The sequence below is a fragment of the Drosophila hydei genome, unplaced genomic scaffold (genome assembly GCF_003285905.1).
Source record: "Drosophila hydei strain 15085-1641.00,03,60 unplaced genomic scaffold, DhydRS2 tig00000253-arrow-arrow-pilon, whole genome shotgun sequence".
In the NCBI taxonomy this organism is placed as follows: Eukaryota; Metazoa; Arthropoda; class Insecta; order Diptera; family Drosophilidae; genus Drosophila; species Drosophila hydei.
Genome location: NW_022045698.1, coordinates 175,680 through 198,767, shown reverse-complemented (window position 1 = coordinate 198,767; position 23,088 = coordinate 175,680). Strand labels below are relative to the sequence as shown.

Sequence of the window (23,088 nt, the reverse complement as noted above, 5' to 3'; positions counted from 1 at the left end):
GCCGCCGCTGCTGCTGCTGCTGCTGCTGCTGCGTATTCATGACACAATTGGCTTAAGGCAATTGGTAATATCCTCTATTGGCATTTATGTCAATAGTTGTAACGCAAAAAGTCGACTTCATGTTCACGGCAATGATAAAGAGCGATAGAAAGACTGCAGGGGGCGGGGCAGAAGTCAGACTGTGTGTGTGTGGCATGTGTTGCATAGCTTTTGGCTCAGCATGTTGCTTGGGGCATAGCCAGCATGGCTAGCATGGCTGGCGTGGCATGCAGCATCATGGGGTCCGATGAGTGGATTTATAAAGCTCACTGCACCCAGCATGTTGTCCATATTAAGTTACGAGCAACAAAAGGGGCTCCTTCCTGTCATTAATATTGATCATAATTTATAGAGCAGCGGAAATGTTAATGTTACTGCAGATTCCTCTCTTTCAAGTGGCTGCAGCATGAGACAACTGATATTTTTTATGAGCTTACTACAATCTTCAATGTGATTCATTTAATGACTATTGAGCTGCTCCATAGAACTATAATTTGGTTAGTTTTAGTTTATGCTTCAAAGAAAATTTTCTTTGTGGGTCTTGAGAAAAAATGTTTTCTTATGATTCTAATTCCGACTTATTTCAATTGAGTTCGGCTTACCAATATTAATCACTGTAAATTAAATGGTTAATTAGGATAAGTTTGTCTCGCGTATGTAAAATTTATTATGTATTTATTAAGATCCGTAAATTGTTTCTATATATATATCATATAATAACATAATATATATGTATGTATGATACTGTGAAATAAGGAAAAAGATTCTGTTAACTAAGTTTCCCAATTCGTGATTGGCTTCCACTGTTGCAATAGTATTAGTGAGAGAGAGCTTTTTATCTGTGTGAGTTTGCGCTTCTTTGCTGAAAGCTTCTCATTTCATGCTTGTATCCTCTAATTATCACTTCTTGAGAGAGAAAGAGATATAAAGCTAGATGTCGCTCTAATTATGACTCATTGAGCGAGAGGGAGATAACTATAGTTGCTGCTGACTGCTGCTGAGCGCGAACGAGACAAATAGCCAGCTTGCCAAGCGAGTGACTAAACGAAAAGAAGACGACTGGAAGTTAGCACACTTAAAAAGCTGAAGCTTGGCACAAAGGGGATTCGTGATTGGGTGCAGAGAAAAAATTATTAAGTTGACCAAATTTACACAACTTCAACATATAATTGAATTTTAAAACATATCAAATTTTGCTTTGCCAAAGAAATTGGATGAGCAATGATGCGACTATTTTTACAGACTCAAGCCACTGTTCTGTAGATCTAACAAAGGTAGTTTTAGTCCCTGGTAGAAAATATTTCAGCTTGGAGCGGCTAAGAAGGCATGCAAATAGTGCATCTAAAATCTGATATTCAGCTATGATATGCAGCTATAATAAGGGAATTCGAATAGATAGACTAACTGTAAAGAAAGTCAACGAAAGCTGCTACCAAGACTACAAAGATATTGAATGACAATGAACTTAAGATGGTTCTCTCACACGAACAGAATGACTATGACAAAAAAAAATAAAAGGGATAACATTTAAGACAGTTTACTTTAAAAACTATTCTCAAACTCTGTTAAAGTGCTTAAAATTATAAATATATTACAGAATATTCACTCGTGTATGATCTGGCTTACTTTAATAAAATATTTCACTTGGCTTTTAGTTTAAAACATTTTCCAATTGCTGCCCAGCTGAGTCGAGTTAAAATCTTGTTCACAGCTTTAATCCGCTTACACTAAATGCCTTTGGTAGCCCAAATACTTGAACCTCAATTAAAACAAGTGCACAGGAATATCAGGCGAGCGATTTCAGCTGACCTCCACTAGTCACCTGTTTAACCTACATATATATATATATATATATATATATATATATATAAAGCTGGACGCATGTATGAGATCACTTGGTGCCCTTAATTTGGTGTGCGAGAGAAAAAGAATATGAAATAAGTTGACTATCAATTTGGAGCAAGCTAAGGGGCGGTGCAGTGAGCACAAAATATGTATAATTCGGCATAATTGATTACCTGCAATGTAGACAATTATGTTTGCCGGTGACGTCGATAAGTGAGTAAAACAAATGACAAGTCGCAGCCGAAACAACGTGCTATGAAAAACTGACAGACGATAGTAGTTTTTATTCGTATAGTTCTCGTATGTTGGGCTTGGCGGTGCGTTTATTTGGGTGCCCCCTGTGGATAGACGCCGGTGCCGGCCAACGGCAAGCAGCGACTGACTGCACTTGACATTTAACTGACATGTGAGGCGGACAGACGCTGAAATGTAATTAAGGCAGCGAGCCCTCCGCAGTCAGTGGCACGTGGGCGGGCGGGGCAACGCCTACTTGTAAGGTAGCTAAACGATATTGCAATTAAAATTGAAAAACAAATTGATTTTGCCATTTGCAAGAGACGGCCAGGATAATGACTAAGTAAACTGGCGTCGCCCGGCGCTTGGTGCGTTCTCCCATTGTCGGAAATTAACAAGTCCCGGCCCGTTGTTCTTGTTGGTTGCTAGCCCCATGCACCTCTAGGCCCCCCTCAATGGAAAAAAAACACACTGACATTTATCAAGCGGCAAACCGATTATTTTCGTTCGGCATTTTTGACGGCCTAATGGCCGAAAATGCTAGCGCATAGTTGATTAAAAATTCATGAGGCCACACCAAAAAAAAAAGAGGACAAAGAGTAAATATCAAAAATGGTGGCTTAAAGTTTGTTCTCTAACCCAGAATATTGACAGAAAATATTTGTTTTGGTTTAACGCCATTATCATCAGCTTTTGCGTGTGTTCCACAAAATTTGTGTGTGCCTTTGAAATTTGGCTTCAATCGATTTCTCTTTCTAGATTAATTACTATTCATATTTCGCTTAGGTGACAATTTGTTTATATTTTTCTTTGCTTTTTCAAATATACTGTCTTATGGCATATGCCAAAAGGTAAATAAGGCTGAAAGAGTAGTTGCAATTTTTGAGATCTTTAATAATTTTTCAAAATTTTTTGATATTAAGAAAATATATATTTTTATTTGAATTAAAATATTATAAACTTAAGCAATACTGTTAGTTGATGTTAAGCAAAAATATAGAAAAGTTCTCAAAAAAATTTTAAAATAAGTTTTACTCTCGAACTTGTTGAGAGTAAACAACATTTGAAAATATTTTGAAAAATTTTCTATATTTTTATTTAGCTTCAACTCTCAAACTAAATGAGAGTGCATTTTTAGTGAAATGTACTATATTTTTGTTTAGCTGCAACTAAAATTTTAAATGTCAATATTGCTTAAATTTATAATATTTAAATTCAAATACAAAAATATATTTTATTAATATCATTACTTTTTAAAAAATTAAAAAAAATCTCAAATATTTAATTATTGTTTTTATCTTTTAATTTTAATAAAATTTAACCTTATTCAACAATCATGATAGGCATTAAAATAAATTAAATAAAACCTTAGATAAATTTACAGCATATCCTAAAGCCTAACAATCACTAGCACCAACTATGCCTTTCATTTAATTACTAACTGCCATTAAGCCAGGCTAGTTCCAGTAAATGTGCGCTTAAAATTATTTGTTAATTTTGAAATGAATCATATATTAAAGACGCCAAAGCCAATTCGGGTTTTCCACATCGGTGAAGATATTTAATACACTAATGCAAATACATTGCAAATTGCTTAATAACAATACGTAATAATATCAATTAGTTATAAATTTAATTCAAATTGAAACATCATGTTGACTTTCATTAGAGCTCCGACTGGCATATAATACAATTAAGATATATACTAATTAAATGCTTGTTACCATAACAATCGTTGTTGCTCTTGTCGTATTACTTCAACCCGCTGAACTCTCAGCTGAGACAGGTAACTGCCGTTCAGTAAGAGGACACCAAACTTATATTATCTCATGTCTCTCATCATGTTACATGCAGGCACACTTGTGAACTTTTGTGAATTGAATCGGAAAACTTCTGGCTTTAGCTTTCAGCTACTGCTGCTGCTGCCAATGCCACTGCTGCTGCTGCTGCTGCTGCTGCTGCATGCAAAGCAATTTATGAACCCACACAGAAGGCAGAAAACAGAAGTTAACCTTAGGCTTTGGCTAACAACAAAGTTGGATCGCAGGCTAATCGACAAACTTTAGTTGCAAATATATTATTTCGACAGCACTATTAATCATATATACATATATATATATATATATATATATATATATCTAAAGTATGATAGTAGAGCAAAAATATAATGCCAGCAAAAAAAGAAAAGAAAAATTAAATAAAAAGAGAGCGCAAACTTTAAGCATTTAGCCAGCAAATTTGCTGAACAGTTTTTTTTTTTTTTGCCTCAACAAGAGGCACGAAGGCAGCGCAACTGCCACTCGATTACCATGCAAACATTCAATCGAAACAAATTCCAATTCAATGAAAATAAATGAGCACGACAAATAGCTGCTTGCAACACACACTCACACACAAGCTGAAGGGGGAAATTGGAGGCACGTAAAAAATTTGACAGCATTTTTCGCGTAAGGGAAAAGATTACAAACGGCAGCGAGGCACGCCAATGCCTGCGGCAATGTTCTTGACATATTCCACTTGTTTATTTACACTAGAGACTAGCCGACTGGCGGCAGCTCCCAAGCCAGGCACACAACTACATAAGTACATGCATAAGGACCTAGAGACATAACAACTACGGACTAAGGACTAAGGACTAAGGACTTACCGCCGCCGCAGGTGACGGAGCATTGCGACATCGCCGACATCTCCCAATAATAGAGCGGTTGCGAACAGGAGTTGCCATCGCCTCCGCAAACGCCGCAGCCGTCAATTTTCTTCGTCGAGCCTATTTTCAAATCGCAGCCAACGCGCTGAAAAGAGAAGCACAAAACCAAATAAATATATGTATATAAAATATATATATATATATGTATTAAGGCGAACAGTTTGATAAAAGAGCCGTCGAAAATAAGGCGACAAAGTTAGCCTAGTGTGCAGACGCCTCAATGCCCTTACATATTGCAATTGGTATAGCTTTATATCTCTCACATAAGTCACTTCAGTTATGCCTCCCTTTTATTATATATAAATTAGCTAAACGAATCTGGCAACAGCGACGTTGCTCTGTCGACTGAGCCGAAGCTCTTAGCATATTGGCATTTAGCTTACATATAAGCATAGTTGAGCTTATCAAGGTAACTCTACAGATATGTCTACACGTTACACAAATATTATCAAAATCCAAATACCTCAAGCTAGTGTATTCAAACCGTAGAAGAAAAAAAACATAAAAAAAATGCTACGTAAATAAGTGTAAATCAACTGTTAGCGGTATCGTATCGTAACCTATTGGCAAACAAGCATACAAGAAAATACACACACACACACACACGCACAGACAAGTCCTCACAGTAATAAATAAAATATGGAAATCAATGAGAATTCGTTGCATAAGCCCAGGCGCAGGCACACACACAACTCACTTGTATCTGCTTATGATGTATTTGCCAAGATATGTGTATGTGTGCGTGTATGCTGTTACAATGTATTAGTGATTGATATGCAGCTGGTGCCTCATGGCACTTGCTACACAGTTGTCTTCGTGCCAGATTTCGCTCAGTGCCAAAGGAATATTATTTAAGGAATGGCTTGGATTAGTTGAAGTCGTTTGACAAGTGGAAGCCATTGACGAGCTTAGTTAGCGTGTGCTAATTTGTATAACTAAAGTAATGCATGAAGACACAACTATATGTGCTTTAAATTAAATCAAATTTTCCAGCTATTTTCACAGCGTTTCAAACTAAATAAAACTGTTAAATAAATACACAAATAACGCATGTGAGTGATATTAATACAATTGATGAAGCATTTTCAATATTTCAATAATATTACCTTAAGGTAAAATTTCGTTTTCCTTTGTGTAGTCAAAATTTGAATTTGCTTGGTGCATAGAAGCCGCAAACCAACTATTTGAGCTGCTTATACCACACATTGTTTAAATATTGTTGTCATGTATTAAGTTACTCAAAACTCTGTGCAGAAAAGTTATTCTGCTAAATTCATTTTGTTCTTATTTTTGATAGAAATTCATGAATAATATTTAGTTACAGCAAGTTCCTTGTGGAATCAAATTTCTATATCAAAATCTGGGAAACTAAAAATTAATATTTATACATAATAAAATTAAATAGCATAAGCTTGCTGATGAAATATATACCGAATATGGTAACTGGCAATTGCCACATCTACTTGAGCCAGTTTTTAATATGGTTTTATTCTTTTGAAATATTTGAATAATATTTAGTTAGCATGCCCCAGCTTTACATAAAAATTTCCATGTATTTTGAGAAATCAAATTCAAAATCTAATTTATATAAAATTATTATGCTTATAATATTTATTTATTTATTTATTTATTTTTAATACAATTATTTCTAATTAATATGCATTCATAAAATTTAATAATAATCAATTTGATCTATTTGCTAAATTTTCGATAGCTTTTCTCAAGTTTAACTGGAAATCCAGCAAAAAATTTAGCTCACAATATATTAAAGCATTCTTTAATATATACTCAGCATGATTATTATATATATATTTATATATTTTATATATTAACCCAAATATCTCAGAATTTATTTTGACAGTGTCGTTTAGTATTTTAGCATTTCGAGGAATTGCCCGGCAGCCAAATGACAGATGGCCATTTGAAAATTAATCCAGTGTTCTCTTAGCGGTAAATGTGTTAGATTCTAACCCATGTCAAGAGCTCTCTTAGCTACCCGAAAGAAATGTATTGTGGTTATGGCTGTATGTGAGTGCCTGTGTATATGAATATGTATGTGTGTGTTTGTGTGTGTGCGAGTCTGTTTTTTGATTTTAGGTCTCAACCACAAGCCCAACAGAGCTGGTGAGAAATAAGCCCGCGGGCCGCATTAAAACCCACAAAACTGGCAACTTGCTATTTGATTTATTTGCAACGGATACAGAGATATATATAAATATATATAGAGCTATACATATATGTATGTGCTCATACGTGTTTCTGGCAGCTGCTGCTGCTGCTGCTGCTGCAACATCTACTTGGCCGCCCAACTCGTGGCAGACAAATAAAACACAATGTAAACCACATGACATATTGGCGTTTATTACAACAAATTGGGGTGACGATTTGGCGGCATTACAAAGGCAGCAAGAGCTCCAAACTAGGCGAAAAGTCGGATAAGGCGCGACACCGACACCGACACCCACACCCACACACAAATTCACACACTCACACACTCACACTGCACTCGAAACAAATTGAACTGAAACTCAAACAAACCACGGGTAGCTAGAGAAAGCGCCAAGAGAGGGCAACAGGCGCAGAGCTGTGGGGGCGGAGGGTAGCTAAGAGGGCCTCGCAGCTGTGCCCACATTTCTTATTGTTGTTGTTTTTTGTTAGTGTTGTTTTTTGCTGCTGTCGCCAACTTCGTTTGACATTATTGTAGTTGTAAGCCTGCCAAACTGCGGACGTACATATTACACACGAGGGTTGCCTCAACTGTTGAGCATTTAACATGAATTAGGACAAATGCAATGGAGAAATCTAAGCTTTAAACAGATATTTGCAAAAGTAAAATTAAATTGATTTTATTCAAAAATAATATATATATATCTGATAAATATAAAGATTTGCTGGCTGTTCAAAGCAACAGCTTTAGGTATAATTAATAGAAGCTAGAAAATTGCATTTCAGATAGCATATATCAATAATCAACCTACTTCACCACAAATCCACAAACTTATCTAACACCCCTCCCATATCTCATGTCAGCATTGCATAGCATACTTTGTAGCGCGCGCGTTTCATTCCTGCGTCAACGACTGCGACTGAGTTTCGTGAAGTGGCAGCCAGGCAGGCAGGCAGCCCACCGGCAGCACGCTTTATTGGCATTTCAATAGTTGGCCTTTGACGCTGAAGTGGCAGCCCTTGCTGCCGCCTTCACTTATATATCAAACTCCGCCAGATCGTCCAACCAACCGCCCTACATTATGATTTATTTATGTTCACGTTCATAATGATACAAAGGCGCTTGCGTTATGCAATCTGCATATATATGCATACGTAAGTACGTATTACATTGGCGGGCTGGTAAGCTGAAATGGCTTTTGTTTTTGTCATGCTCACGAGCCACGACCACGCCCCCATGCTCAGACACGCCTACCGGCCCACCTGCGCTGACAACATCGACGTAATTTATCATCTTTTAGTTTTGGAGCGCAGCTAACACACACACACACACACACACACACAGCAAGGAAGGAAGGAAGCTAACAAGGCTCACACGCACACACCTCCATATCGTTGGCTAAACATTATGATTGCATCGATAGTCCATCTATATACATATATGCAGCAGACTCACCTGGCATTTGCCCTGAATGCACATATCCAAACTCCCAGAGCGACAGCGCGTTCCATCCTGCACCCGCGCCGACAACTGAACAATGACGCTTTGCTCATCGTAATGCTCCGATTCCTCGGCATTAGCTGATCCCGATTCCGGTGAGATGTCCTCGGTAAGATGAGCCGGGTGTCCCCTGATTGGAATAGAAAAATCATTTCGTAAAAGATTTATTAAAGTATGATCTATGGTTTTAGCCTTGTTTAGGCTAGATAGTTGGCTCGAAGAAGGGCTTCAGCTTGGATAGAAAACAGTTTCAGTATTTATAGCCAATTAGTACTGCTTCCTCTAGCTACTTTTAAATGGAATTTTCAGCTTAGCTTTCTTTGATATTTGCAATTTTTTTAATTCCCTTGGCCACTTTATTAGCTGTATTCAGCTTTTATCTTACGAGATCCCCTTGGCCAAAACCGCTTCATTTGCAACTAAATTGCACTATTTTGACGCTTAGCAAATGATTTATATAGCCCGCATGTGTATCCCGTATGTAAATGGCGAGGCGAAAAGAAATATGAAATCTAACCCAAATGGATTAACCACAAAACCGGGCACCGCAAAAGCCACAGCGCAGCGACTGCCACTAATTTTAGCCACAAATACAAATGAAGCTATAAAAAAGAGTTGCAAATAAAAAAGCAAGCAGCAACAAGCTTGACTTGCCAGATACCCTGTATATTGAGAATATAAGAGAGGGAAAAATGAGAGCAAGCGCAGTTAATCTTAAAGAAAGTTCTTGATAAGGAATTATTCAAAATATTACAAAAATTCTGATAACTTTAATGATGTATCAAAGAAGTTTTCTAAATAGAAAACAAAAATTTATTTTTGTGTTTAGACTGATTTAAGTGAGCGCAAAATTGTGGCTCTTTGAATCTTCTAGACTTTAGTAAAACCAAAAAAAATCTTCTCTAATGTCAAGCTGGACAGCCGCTCGCGGCGAACCATGTTGAATGACAAGTGAACAGCTCTGGAGCTGAGCCATTTAGCCAGTTGGCCAATTGGCCATTTGGCCCGTAAGCGCATCGCTGTCGACTGTTATTTTGGCATGCAACAAAACTCACCTGCATGTGAGGGCACATGGCTCGACATAATCGTAGTGAGGCGTCCATTTGTATAGGGTGCCATCGTAGGGGACATCGTTGTAAGCGGCACACTGGTTGGCACGGAAGTCCTGCTGCTCTGGGCATGGCTGCATGTTGCAGATGCGATAGCGAGCGCTTTCGCCGCGACAGCTGCCGGTTGTGTTGCAGCGACGCATTTGCTGCATGATGCCGCCATCGCAGGTGCGCGAACATGTTGACCATTCCGACCAACCTGACCACTGGCCAGAGCCGGAGCCGGAGCCAGAGCCAGAGCCCGAGCCACCAGCTGAACCGGCGCCCTTTGAACGTTTCTGTTGCTGCAATGGTAGGATAAGGATTTGCTAATTGAAATGACAAGTGTTTGCATATGTTGGTGTGTGTGAGTGAGTGTGTGTGTGAGAGATAGAGTGTTGGGGTTTTAGTGGAATTCGGCACTCACTTCCAGCTCATTTTCCAAATCGGATGCTGTGTTCCATGTGTCGTCAAAGGCTTGACTTGCATTCAATTTCTTTGCCCAAGCGGCTTGTGAAATTAACAGGCAGAAGCTCGTCTGAAACGGAAAAGCAAGGTTATTTAATAATGAATGCTATTCAATGGAAATATATATAATTATATATCGATTTACTATAAAAAAAAAACAAAGAATTTCGCTTGTTCTATAAGCTAAGCTCAGCCTTTTTGAAATAAAACTTTAAGTTTATAAAAGATTTCTTAAGAGCTTCACTTCATATACATTCATAATCCTGCGCTCAAAAATTCTCAGCAAACTGATTTAGAAATTAAAAAAAATATTTTCACATAATACGTAGGAAAATTGTAAGGCTTTGTAAACAATATGATAAACACGTAGCATAAGCGTCATATAAAAATAGAATTGGAAGGGGCGAATCTAATCCTAGAACAACGAATAATGCGTCTATCTCCACCTGACTCTATTGGCATCTCAAGTGGCTAAGATGACGTTTATATTTGTAAAAGATTTTGCGCTTTTTTTTAGCCTCGCACGCGGCTCTCGCGTTAGTCACGTTAACAATTTGCATTTTGGCCGGGGACTTTGCTTTTTATATCGACAGCGCATTAACCTTTAGGACACGCGTCACGTATGCCCCACGGGCATTGAAAACAATCTCGACTGGCGTGTCAAGGGTTATGCCACACGAATGGAGGCGTTTAGAGGGGCGTGGACCAAGTCGTATGTCGTGTATCTGCTGCTGCTGCTGCCGCTGCCGCTGCTGCTGCTGCTACTTCTTTTCGTGCTGCTGCTTAATGGCGTGTCGTATGCCACGTGCCCCACGCCTTTTTTTCTGCCAACAACACGTAATCGGGTTTCAACTGGGTTAAGCGTTTTACTAAAATAGACTACCCCGTAAGAGCAGACAGTTAGCTAAGTATTTATGTGCTAAATCTCTCTCTTTAGGCTAAGTACGGCAGACTTAAGTGAACGACTTTGTTTTTATTCTTCCGTTGTTCTGTGAGATTTATTTGCCTTCTTGGCTACCTCGAAAATTGAACTGAGATATTAAGATACAATTTTGCAGCAGACAATTTGTTGTCTACATAAATTTATTTTAATTGCAGAATTTTTTTGAATTGCTTGTTTTTTACTAAGTAATGCTCTGTAATTAGTTTTGTATGTTTTCACATCTTTTTCTTGTCCAAAATATATATCATTTTTTAATAATTTATTTTTTATTTCTGAATTTTTTTGTTTAATTTTTTATTTACTTTGCTTTTATTTTATATTTATTTTTTATTAATTATTTAATTTATTTTTATTTATTTTTTATTGGTTTATTTTTTTAAAATTTTTTTTTTTCATTTTTATTGAATTCAAAAACGAGATGTTTAAATTGATAAAATGTTTCTTTTTTTTATTTTTTATTTGTTTTTCTATTTAATTTCTTACTTACTATTTTTGATTCTATATTTTTATTTAATATTTTAATTTTATTTATTTTATTTTATGGTTTTCCTCTCTAATTGTATTAATAAATAAATTATATATAAAATTCTCCTTAATTCTCATGTTATTTCTGTAGATTGTCAGATTATTTATATATACTTTGATATGTTTTATTTATTAGCTATACATCTACATACACGTATATATTATATTAATGTTCTTCTAAATGGTTGTGAAATCTGTTTCCAGCAATTAACCAGCGAAAAGCCTTCATAATAACTGTGGCCAGCTAAAAGCTGACGTAACGGCTTGTTTAAGTCAAGGCCTAACACGCACACATTCACACACAACAAGAGCATCATCCGATGCTGTGATCCTCTTGTTCTGGAACAGCAAGCAATAAACAGCCGACATATGAAAAGCTAATCTCAAAGGCAAATCAATGGCAAATGGACCACAGCCAAGGCAAAAGCAAATGAACAGCCGCACACACACACACACAAACACACACGCACACATGTATAGAGTGTACATAAATAGTCTACTGCATGAAACATGATCCAACTATGGCTGGCCTCATGCACCGTTCCACAACGAGCCGTGGTTTAAGACAAAAACCATTTTATAGCAGTTTAGCTGAGAATATGTAAAAACCCTACACAGCGAGAGAGAGCGGGAGGGAGAGAGGCAGAGAAAGCGAGAGGGAGTGAGAGAGATAGAAATGTACGAACTGACAGCAAGATGAAATGTCTGATAAAGCAAGTGTAGTGCAATAAAGGCTGTAAAAGAAACACACACACACACACACATACATGCAGACATGCATGCACAGACACATGTGTGTTTGCCTTGCACACAGACAGCAACTGAGGCAAACTCTTAGCAAAATCGGCGTAAAATCTCATATGTCCATCCATGCGGTTACAAAAGCTACTAAATTACTATTTAAGTATCTATTACCACGTTTCAAGTGTCTGAGGTCCGGCTCCTAACCAAACTCTTACCCTGTCCCCTTAATGGAAATGCCTAGCTAACAACCCTGACGACCCTTAAGCAAACATTAGAAAAACAAATAACAAATAACTAAAGAGTGTATGCCCAGACCCCTGAGCCGTGCGCCATGTGCCGTATGCCGTGTGCCTGCCTGCCTACCCAGGTGTATGGGTACGTACAGGAAGTCCTGTGCCTCGACACGACTGGGAGTGAGATGGCTGCAAGTCGATTATTGTAAAGGTTGCTTTTCGTAGGCGCATCTATGTGCCTACTGAATTGTAAGAGGAAAAAAACATTAGCAAACAGCATTGGACAGGCACATTTTATGCGAATCCGGTAATTATTTATTTATGAGTTGAAGCAGTTTCAATAACTCACTTTGCCTTAGCTACCACCAGCCCGAGCGAGCCTGCTCCTGAACATACGTCAAATGTCGAGCAAACTGTATGTGTGTGTATAAGTGTGTATGTGTGTGTGTGTTTGTGCGCGTGTATTCTGAGTACTCTAGCCAGAGTCAGCGTCATCATCATGACAGGAAGTCGTTGTAGGTAGTTAGTTAATGTGCACAGTGGTGCGAAAATTATGAATTTGTTTCAGCTTTTCAACTGAAAGGTTAATGGGTAATACGTTATGCTTAATGCTTTTTGTTTAATGTTCAAAACCAGTTAAACAGAAAGAGAGAGAGAGTGAGTGAGTGAGGCAGAGCGAGTATGAGAAATGGTCTGCTATTAAAAGGTCAAATAAATCTTGATGTACAGTGTCTGTGTGGCAGGCAAACAGGTAAGCAAAGCAGTGCCATAAGCGTGTTCCTCTGGCAGACATAAAATATGTGAGCCGCATAAGCATTTAATTATTATGTTCTTTTGAAGAGAATCTTAATGTATTAAAAATATGACAAAATATTTTTATTTTTGGAAATATTTTTACAAACAAAAAATATATTTTTGATATAATTCTTTACAACGATTTATTGCAAATTAAATATTTGCAAGATTTTTTATGTTTTTATTAAATATTGAAAATACTTGTATAGAAAAGGTTTTTATATAAAGAATTTAGCTTCGGAATTTATAAATATATATATATATATATATATATATATATATATATATAAAGTATACTATTGAACTATATATATATGTATTTTATATATTTTTATAGATTATATGTATTATATATTTTTCTAAAATTCCAAATATCTTAATCACATCATTTCTATGCAACGTTGCACCACCGTGCAACACAGTTGCCAAGTCACAGATAGATACCGTTAAGTCTATTTCGAGACTCATAGTCGGGAGTAAATAGAGAACGGCCTAGAGCAGACACACATTCTGTGCTTGAGGCAGGCAATTTTTGCATAACACCGGGTTATTTAGGGGTTGGGCAAGGGATTGGGATGCTGCTGCGAAGTCAGTCAGTCGGACGATTAGACAGTCAAAGGTAAGCAGCGTTGTGCCAGTTGATTGTTTAGTATTGTAACTGTATATATGCATGGATATATCTATATATGTGTGTGTGTTCAGTCGGTAATGTGTCTGTTGCGTCACGCCAGTTATTTATTCAAAGCGACAAGCGGCACAAAACGTCAATGAGCAAAATTTTCTGTATGCGCAAACGTTGTACAGGTAGCTGCTGCTGCTGCTGCTGCTGCCCAAGCGGTGACGAGGCTGCCAGAACAACGGCTAACTGAAACAAAGGTAGACAGTAACAACAACAATTGGTAAAAGCTGCGCTAAACTTTTACAAGGAGTTGCCATAGCAACAATAAGCCCTGAGACAAGGAAGCGAACGCGCCTCTGACATGACAAGGGATGGATGGATGGCTGGATGGATGGATGGTTGACTGACTGACTGACTGGGTTGCAGGGCTCGAGTTGACTGGGGGTTTAGGGATTGATGCTGAAGTTGCGCTTGAATTGATGGTACGCTTTTGTATACATATATATATATATATATATATATATACATATATATGGCCAGTCAGTCGGCTGCTGTTGCTGCTGCTTACCTCGTCTTGCTGTCTGTCTGTCTGAGCCTGTCTATCCATTTGACTGACATTGCTTTGTCATTAATTTTCGATGGCAGCACTTAACACACATGCCGCATAGGTCAAATGTCAGTTTAGCTCTAGCATCCCTAACTGCCCGATCTAAAAATATTTGTATATGTATGCCCATAAAAAGACACGAAATGACGTAAGCAGCGTAATACAAAAATAAAATTCGCACCTCTTGCAGCCGCACAACCCGCTTCCACACCCACTCCCACACCCCCACACACAGTCACTGTCTAATGCCATTTAACAGCCGTAAGTGGCCAAGGGCTTAGCCGTTGTTAACTGTTTCCGGTTTGCAGCTCGTCTCGACCTACGTCGCTTTATCGCTCCACTGCGGCTGTCGCCCAACTGCTAAGGTTTCCCATTCGCTCTGACCCCCAACTTTGCATTGTAACCCGTTTTTTACGGTCTTTTTTTTAGCCATTTTTTGCTGCCCCCAGTTGGTTTATGTTGCAATAGCACAGCTTGTGGGGCTCGGTTGGAGCAGCTGTTCCAGGCTTGGCCTGATGACAACATATTTTGAACGCACTTTATTGTGCTTTTTTGATTCAAGAGATGCTGCTTTATAAGTGGACTGAATATACTTTATTTGGGTAATTAAAGCGGGGACAGCACAAGGTGTTAAGCTCACTTTAAAGAGAGTTTTATTTGACAAATTTATTCAAATATTTTCTACAAAGCTTATTGATTTCCTACTCGATGTTCATTAATTTTTATAGCATACTTATGGGGTTTATTTAAAAATTAAATTGAATCTATTTAATCTGCGATTGTTCACAAAAATAGTAGTGATTTATAAAAATCAAAAATAATTTTATTTTCAATTATATTTCAGGCAGACAAAAGTTAGAAACTATTTCAAAATTATACATCAGCTCTCAGCACTTACTTTATTTACACCCCCAACAGTTATATCAATAGAAACTGCAAAATTTTGGACTAGATCGAAGCGACATGAGTCATGCATGCCAAAGATATTTAGTGGGCAAAACGAATTGCTATAACCCCGGCCTGAACTTTATGTATTTAGTTGAGAACAAAAGGAAAAAGAAGAAAAAAAAAGATATATAAAATAGCGCATATTTATTTGATGCCAAAAAACTTTCTCAATAAATATCATCGATAGCAAGCCAAAGGCGCGAGTAATCAATTGGCATATGACAAGTGGAGGGGGAGTTGGCTAGGCAAACGGAAAAGTTGACTGACAAATAACAAAGACAGAGTTGAAAGTCTTTGGGGCTGTCGTGCTGCTTTGCATGTCCCGGAGTCATTAACTCAAAAATGGAATCGAAATGAAATTGAAATAAAATGCACGAATTTCACAGGATAGTTAAGGATGGCAACACAAACGGAGTCGATGGCAACATAGAAGATAGGCGGACAAGTGCGATGAGACGACTGACAGTCTGTCGTCCGATAGAATCGTCCAAACGACCCCACGAATGGATTACAAACAGAGTGTTACAAATTCGAGTACATAACAAAAAAAAAAACCCAATGGAAGTGCGAGAAAATAGAGGAGTTAAGAGTGAGAGAGAGAGAGAGAGAGAGAGAGAGAGCGAGAGCGAGCGAGAAACGAACTGTGGAATTAAAAGAGAGGGCAGCAATTGTTGTTCTTGTAGTTGGTACGTGCCTTTTGGCCAAAGGACCAGCATTTCAAGTGGCAACTGGCAAAATGACATGCTCTCCAACCAGGGCACAGAGTACGAGCGGAAACACTTTGTGAGCTATATTTTTTTGGAGTTGGTGTAAGAGAGCACGTGAAATTAAGTTTTCATGTAGACTATTTAAATTTATTAATGGCTGGTTGAACAGCGAAATTAAGAGCTCTTCAAAATATGAGGCATTTAGAATACACTTTAATAAATTCATTAAATCAACAAAAGCGCCGTTCTATGCGGTTTTCAAAATTTAAAAACTTTATACATTATAGTTCCCAGGCAATCTACTATATCTTAGCTGTACTACTCCAATATGTTAGGCCTTTCTATGCAATTCTCCTGATATAATTGGCTGCTTTTGTTATCAGCTGAGTTCCTATGCGATTTGGCACTTCCCAGTAAGACATATATTAGTTTCTTAATGCCTTTCTATCAACAGACTCTCTCTACTTTATGGTGTAACTTTTAAAATGTCTATTTTTACTATCTCACAGTTTACTTTTCCTTTAAGCAATTTTACTTTGTGCATTTGAATAGTCTCATGCCAGACACTTTATCATGCAGTTCAATTTAGTCGTATACACCCACTGAGCCAACCAATGGGCCAACGTACTAAGAGCTTAACTTTACACCAGGCTCCCCTCTGCCATTAATCATCTCAACAAATAGTACAGCTTCGCTTGCTATATCTTCTTCTTATGGTTCATTCTTGTGAGTCGCCAGCAGAGCACTCACCGCAAAACTTGTCAAGCAGTCGTACGCCTAGGCCATTAACACGCCCTCAACACAACGAAACAACCTAACAAACAGACTACAACCTACTGAGAGGCGAACAAACAAACGGGCAGACAGACAAACAAATATCGGTGCCCAGACAGATAGTCAGAGAGACGAACAGACTGATGGTCGGACAGATAGACAAATACTAGAAATAGCAAAGAAACGGCACACGCAAAACCTTGGTCGCAAAGTCAAATTGAAATAGCAGCAGAACGGGCGGCAGCCCGAAGAAAGTAACGAAATACGACAATGGGTAAGAAAAATATTTACTACACGTAACAATAAATCCACTCGAGAAACGGGTGAAGAAATACTACACACACACACACACACAACACGCAGCAACAAAAAAAATGAGGAAAAGAAAAAAGTTTCGCAGCAAAAAGGGGAATTTTTCCTACTCGGACCTGCCCCATTTATAACAAAAGGCTTTCATGTCCTTCAAAGGCACGCAACGAAACCATTTTTTATACATATATATATATGAAGTGTAACATACACTTCGACAAATTGATACCAAGATTAAATCTTGACAGCATGAAGAGCCACAAGAGAAGGAAATGAGTATAAATTAGCGTCAACGAGCTGGGATCAAAATTATTTAATTAATATTAAAATATTAAAATAAATTATGAAGCTATTTTGGGGCTTACAGACAAAACTAATTAGTGTCCAAGCAAAAACTAATCCAACATCAATGGCCAAGCACGAGACAGTTACCAATTTCAGCTGCCAATTTTGCTGTTGGCTGTTGGCTGCTCGCCATTTTCTAATTTCAATTTGTCGTTGCGGCTGCTCAGTTTTTCAGCTTATTTTCTTCTTTTTTTTTTATTTTTTTTTTTTTGTTATTTGGTTTACCATTGACGACCCGCACAAATGACGACGCCCAATGTCCATTGACATTGCTTTGTGGTGGACAGAGAGTTGCCAACGTTGTCGCTGCTCCACATTAAAATTAATTACCACAAATGGACAAGTCTCATTACAGCGCGTTTCTTTTTCGGCACAATGCTATGTACACGGTAAACATATATAGTACAATACACATACACACACACACATACACACATAAATATATATGTATAAATGGGTCTCCAACAAATACTATTGTTTGTGCTTGGCTATTAGATGACTGTTCTCTCCACTGTGCCACTGTGACTGGCACTCGAATGAGAATAAGAACTATACACAAAAGTTGCAAAAGTAAATCATTAATTTTTTTCTTGTTGAATGACCTACATACAATTTTCTAAGGCATATTAATTTACTGGGAGTTGTGGTGTATGGTCAAAATATATAGGAAATTCTGACTTGTAGAACGTAAATACCTTGTAGAAAATAAATATACAAAAATAAATAAATATATAAATATGTAAATAGATAAATATAAAAAAAATAAATAAATAATATATATATATAAATAAAAAATAAAGTTAAATAAAATAAATAAGATAAGGAGAATATATATATTTTGTTTACAATTTTTTTTTAATTATGTGGCATATTTTAAGTGCTTATATTTTAATTTAATTTGATTGCTGTCAAACTCTGTTGAAAATAAAATTTTTTTGGATGCGTATTTTCTTTTAAAAATTACAATAAAAATTAATAAGATACTTTTTTACATTTCCATTTATATTTTTATTTCTATACAATATTTTAATGTTTTATATTAATAAATTTGTATATGGATCTCAGCAATGGCTTTTCAGAAGAATTTTGTATTTTATTTTTTTCAGAATTTATAAGTTTTATCACATTGATCAACCCAAATAAACCAGACTCGTTGACTATAGCAAGAAAATAGCAATAATAGCTACCCAAAAACTTTAAAACGATTCACGCTTCAAGCTTCATTATAGATTTCCTTAGCAGTTTCTCAATGTCCGAACCATTCGCTAAAGCCAAGAACCGCAACTTTTTGTTTTTTTTTTTTTTTTTGCAGCGCATTGGTCGCTGCGGCCAATTGAATGCATCGTTGCTGACGTCGGCGTTGCCAAGTAGCCCCAAACTCGTCTCCAACTGTTAGTTCATCATCCCTCATTACATCCAAGCCCCAGACCCAACCCCCAACACTGCCACCCACCCATCCGCAACAATGCCACAGTTACAAAACCGCGTCACTTTAGCAATGCTTGGCCCATTGTATTGGTGCAGCAGTATGTTTGTGTTGAGTTTTGTGGAAGAGAAAGCGCTGGCAACAAACAAACTGAGCTGAACCCAGCTGCAAATGAACGAACGAAGTGAACCCAAAAGAGTCTACAGCACACAACTGAGCACAACCCGCGAGCCGCGCAGCGCTGCAACAGAAACTAAAACTCAAACTGAATGAAATGAATGAATAAAAGAATGCAAGTGTAGTGTGGCATGAAGTAAAGTCGGCAAAGAAAAATATGAACAAATAAGAATGGTCCAGCTGTCGGGAATAAGCTCAACTAGGCGATACTCTGTAAATGTAAAAAAGTGAAGACTTTGATATTTGGTGTGGGGAGTAGAGAGAGTTAACAGAAAGTTCAGAAAAGCTTGAAAAAGAAGCTTATATATTGATTTTGAAGCAACTTTTCTTAGAAAAACACGATATAAAATACTATAAAAACATCAAAAATATTAAATGACACTAATAAATTAAGTATCCTAAATTTTTAAAAAATTTATAAAAAATTGTGTTAATATTTTTTTTGAATATATTCACAGTTTGTTATAATGAAAAAGTTACTTTTATGAGCTTTAAGTCAATTAATATGCTGACTGCTAACTTAGAAGAGAAGGTTATATTCATAAAGGCTATAGCTTTATATCTTTATAATTTATTTATTAAAGAAAGTTCAGCCAACAATTTCAGATAAAGACTTTCCATTAGAAAAACAATTTTAAATATATTTTTAATCAGAGCATGTTATGCCAAAATTCAATTTTAATAATACAAAATCTTAATCTTAATATTCAAATCTAAGGAATGCCCTGTCTTTGCGTCCGGCACAGGGTATAATAAGAAAACCAACTGCAGAATCATGAAATATTTTGTACATTAGCAATTGTTACGCTGCTGCGATTGTATGTGTGACTGTCTGTGTGTGGGTGTGGGTGAGGCTGTGTCTGTGTGTGTGTGTTTGTGTAGTTGACCCTAACGAAAGCCAATGCCGGCACTCCCTCTACAGCTGCTCCATAACGTGCCAATAATAGTTGAATTTGGCTTTGTTACAAGCCAAGGGTAGAGAGCGTGTGTGTGTGTGTGAGTGTGTGTGTGCGTGTGTATTCTATGGGTAATACAACATTCAACAAACCGAGTTCAGTTTATGGTTTTATTTGGTTTAGCCCGTTGCTCCCAGTTTGGCTTTATTCTTTCTGCGCTTTTCTTTTGGCAATTACTCAAAGTTTTTGTGCACCGGTCAAATGATTCGAATAGAAACCGAAGCAGAAAAAGTATACGAAAAAAAAAAGTAAATATAATAAAAATACAAATATAAAAAATAACGAAAAGGAGAACGAAACAAGCAAACAAACAAAGTTATGCATTTCAATTTCAGTTACAATTGCGAAAATTAATTTATCATATTGCTAAATTCAACCTGAATTTGCTCTTTGGGGTTGATTTTGCCCAGTTTGCTGCGGTTGAGTTTTGGCTATTTTGCTCGGTTCGGGAATTGTGGCCGAGATTCGTTGGTTGGCAAATCAGAGCTCGTGTAATTGGTTCAAATCAATTGAAGTGCACTACGGCAGTACGTAAAATGGAGAGACACAAGGAATAATTAGAGCACTGCATAAATTGCATCTTGTGTGTGGGACACACATCTTGCTATTGCCTTGACAGTTTAGGCGGGAGGACTCGACTCAGAAATACCCAGCACAGTTTTAAATATATAAGCTTGCTTTTCATCAGCTCATTATGATGATCGTTACTATAGAATAATAATAGATTATTATTACATACAAGGCACAGTTATTTGAAGTTGCCCATCTGGGGACTTCGCTGGCAATTTCAGTTGCCACACAACCTCTGTGCCGCCGTTTAATTGTGCATTAAAGTGCTCAGTGATCATCCAGAGGGCTGCCAAAATATAGCTCTATACAGAGATACCTTCCACTTACCATAGACTACGAAAAAAAATGATTCGGAATTGACTGCGCTTGAAATCATTCTGGGACCACAGGCACAGACGTAACATCGTGTGGCAATGGCTGCCCGTCTCATTAAAGCCCTGGCAGGCCTACATTAGGCTAGATTAAAAGCTCGTTTGTGGTACAGGTATACTTTCGACTAACTTCTTAATCTGTGCAAAACTCTAAACGTAGGCAGCGCTGTAAGACCTGCCATACATGGTCATAAACCAACATGAAGATTGCTACGAGCGGTCTTAGGGTAGCGACTTGTTGTCCCGACTCTGTCTAAAACATGAAATTTAATGGAAGCTTAGCTCTTATATAGAGCTAGTTTTTGTACCTGCTCTCTAACTGCACAGGTATACAAATTTTAGAATGAAATCGTAGCCTAAAAATGATCAATAAATCTTAATATATATATCTATATATCTATATATCTATATATCTATATATCTATATATCTATATATCTATATATCTATATATCTATATATCTATATATCTATATATCTATATATCTATATATCTATATATCTATATATCTATATATCTATATATCTATATATCTATATATCTATATATCTATATATCTATATATCTATATATCTATATATCGTTAGTCATGTTTGCATAAATCTTTCATTTACAACTCTATCAAACTGTATTAATCATTGAGCACATCAAGCAAAATTTATAAAAATTCAAAATTAAGTCAGAAAGTTAAGCAAAATAAAATTCTTGAAACAAATATTTTAAAACTTAGTTCTCTTAATATTTTAACTGCCTTATCTAAATTCTTTCTAATTATTCGCCTGCTTGTTAGGCGCAAGTTGTATAAATCACAAAACTTAACCCACCGACACTATGTTACCTATATTACAATTTGCCAACAATGATTACGGCTACTTTCAGTAAATTTCAGTGAATTTCCACACCTGCCGAAATGTGTTCGCGCAATCAAGTTTTACGGCATATTTCGCATGGAGCGCTTAAAATGTTCGCTCGCACGTCTACGCAAAACAAGCGCAAGTTTTTAACAGTTGTTCACGCGTGCCCACTTAAATATGCAACAATTTCCGCATAATTTCGTGCACTCCCTGGGCTAACGGCTCCAGGACACTAACCCACACAAGCGCAAATATATGTATTTACTCACACACACACGCGCACACATTCACACTTGCATGTGTGCGGCTAATCACATGACTGACTAACACGAACTATCTATGGCAGGTGGGAGTGCGCCTCTGCGAGTGTGTGCGAGTGTGTGTCCATGAGAAGTTGACGCTGAGCCTATGGCCAAGCAATTATTACGCACCAATGAGCACGCACACGCCCACACCCGCACACACACACACACACACACAGAGCGAGAACAAACCGAACAGAATACACATTTGCCGGCCAGTGTGTCCGACAGAAGTTGCGGCATGTGCGGGTCCTGGATCCAGCAACGACGTTGATTAATACGAAGCAATTTGCAGTCCGTGAGATGACGATAGCGATGCGTGAAATTGTCAGGCGATTCACGTATGACTCTCAACTGTTGAGCCAGCCAGCCAGCCATGGAACAACAAATTTTGATGACCCATATTCGGATGTCAGGCACAAATGGTTGCCACACCAAATGTTAGCTCAGCGACAGCTCAAATGGTTCATGCGAAATTCCTAGTTATGATAGAGCTCCATGATTAACTAACTGATATGTGTGGCAAGATTCAGATTTTCTTTTCCTAATTTAGTTAATTCTTTGCATTAAGAAGTTATGTATTAAGCTAGAGTTATTTTTGGGTTGATTAACTTTTCAGCAGAGATCAATTGAGAGACTTCATTAAAATATGTTATAATCGAATATATTTAATAAATATAAATATATAATATGATATAAAAATATATAAAATATATGATATTTTTTCTAAAAAAAAAATACTAGAAAAAATTATAAACATTTTAAGATTTTTCAAAATAATTAATGCTAATATTTATATTCAGAAAATTCTACAATTTCTAACAATTTTTCATAT

The 23,088-nt window shown here is 37.0% G+C and overlaps 1 protein-coding gene across 4 annotated transcripts in view; it reads right to left on the bottom strand.

Moving 5' to 3' along the window:
* The window catches only part of LOC111592495 (protein madd-4), an 80,088-nt gene that overhangs the window by 34,843 nt on the left and 22,157 nt on the right, over window positions 1–23,088 (bottom strand). For all 4 annotated transcript variants that reach the window (XM_030223702.1, XM_023304717.2, XM_023304721.2 and 1 more), the window contains 4 exons: window positions 10,008–10,118; window positions 9,548–9,885; window positions 8,448–8,622; window positions 4,766–4,910 (listed from right to left, as the gene is read on the bottom strand). In XM_030223702.1, coding sequence (XP_030079562.1) covers window positions 4,766–4,910; window positions 8,448–8,622; window positions 9,548–9,885; window positions 10,008–10,118 — 769 coding nt within the window. The remainder of the gene's footprint in view (window positions 1–4,765; window positions 4,911–8,447; window positions 8,623–9,547; window positions 9,886–10,007; window positions 10,119–23,088) is intronic.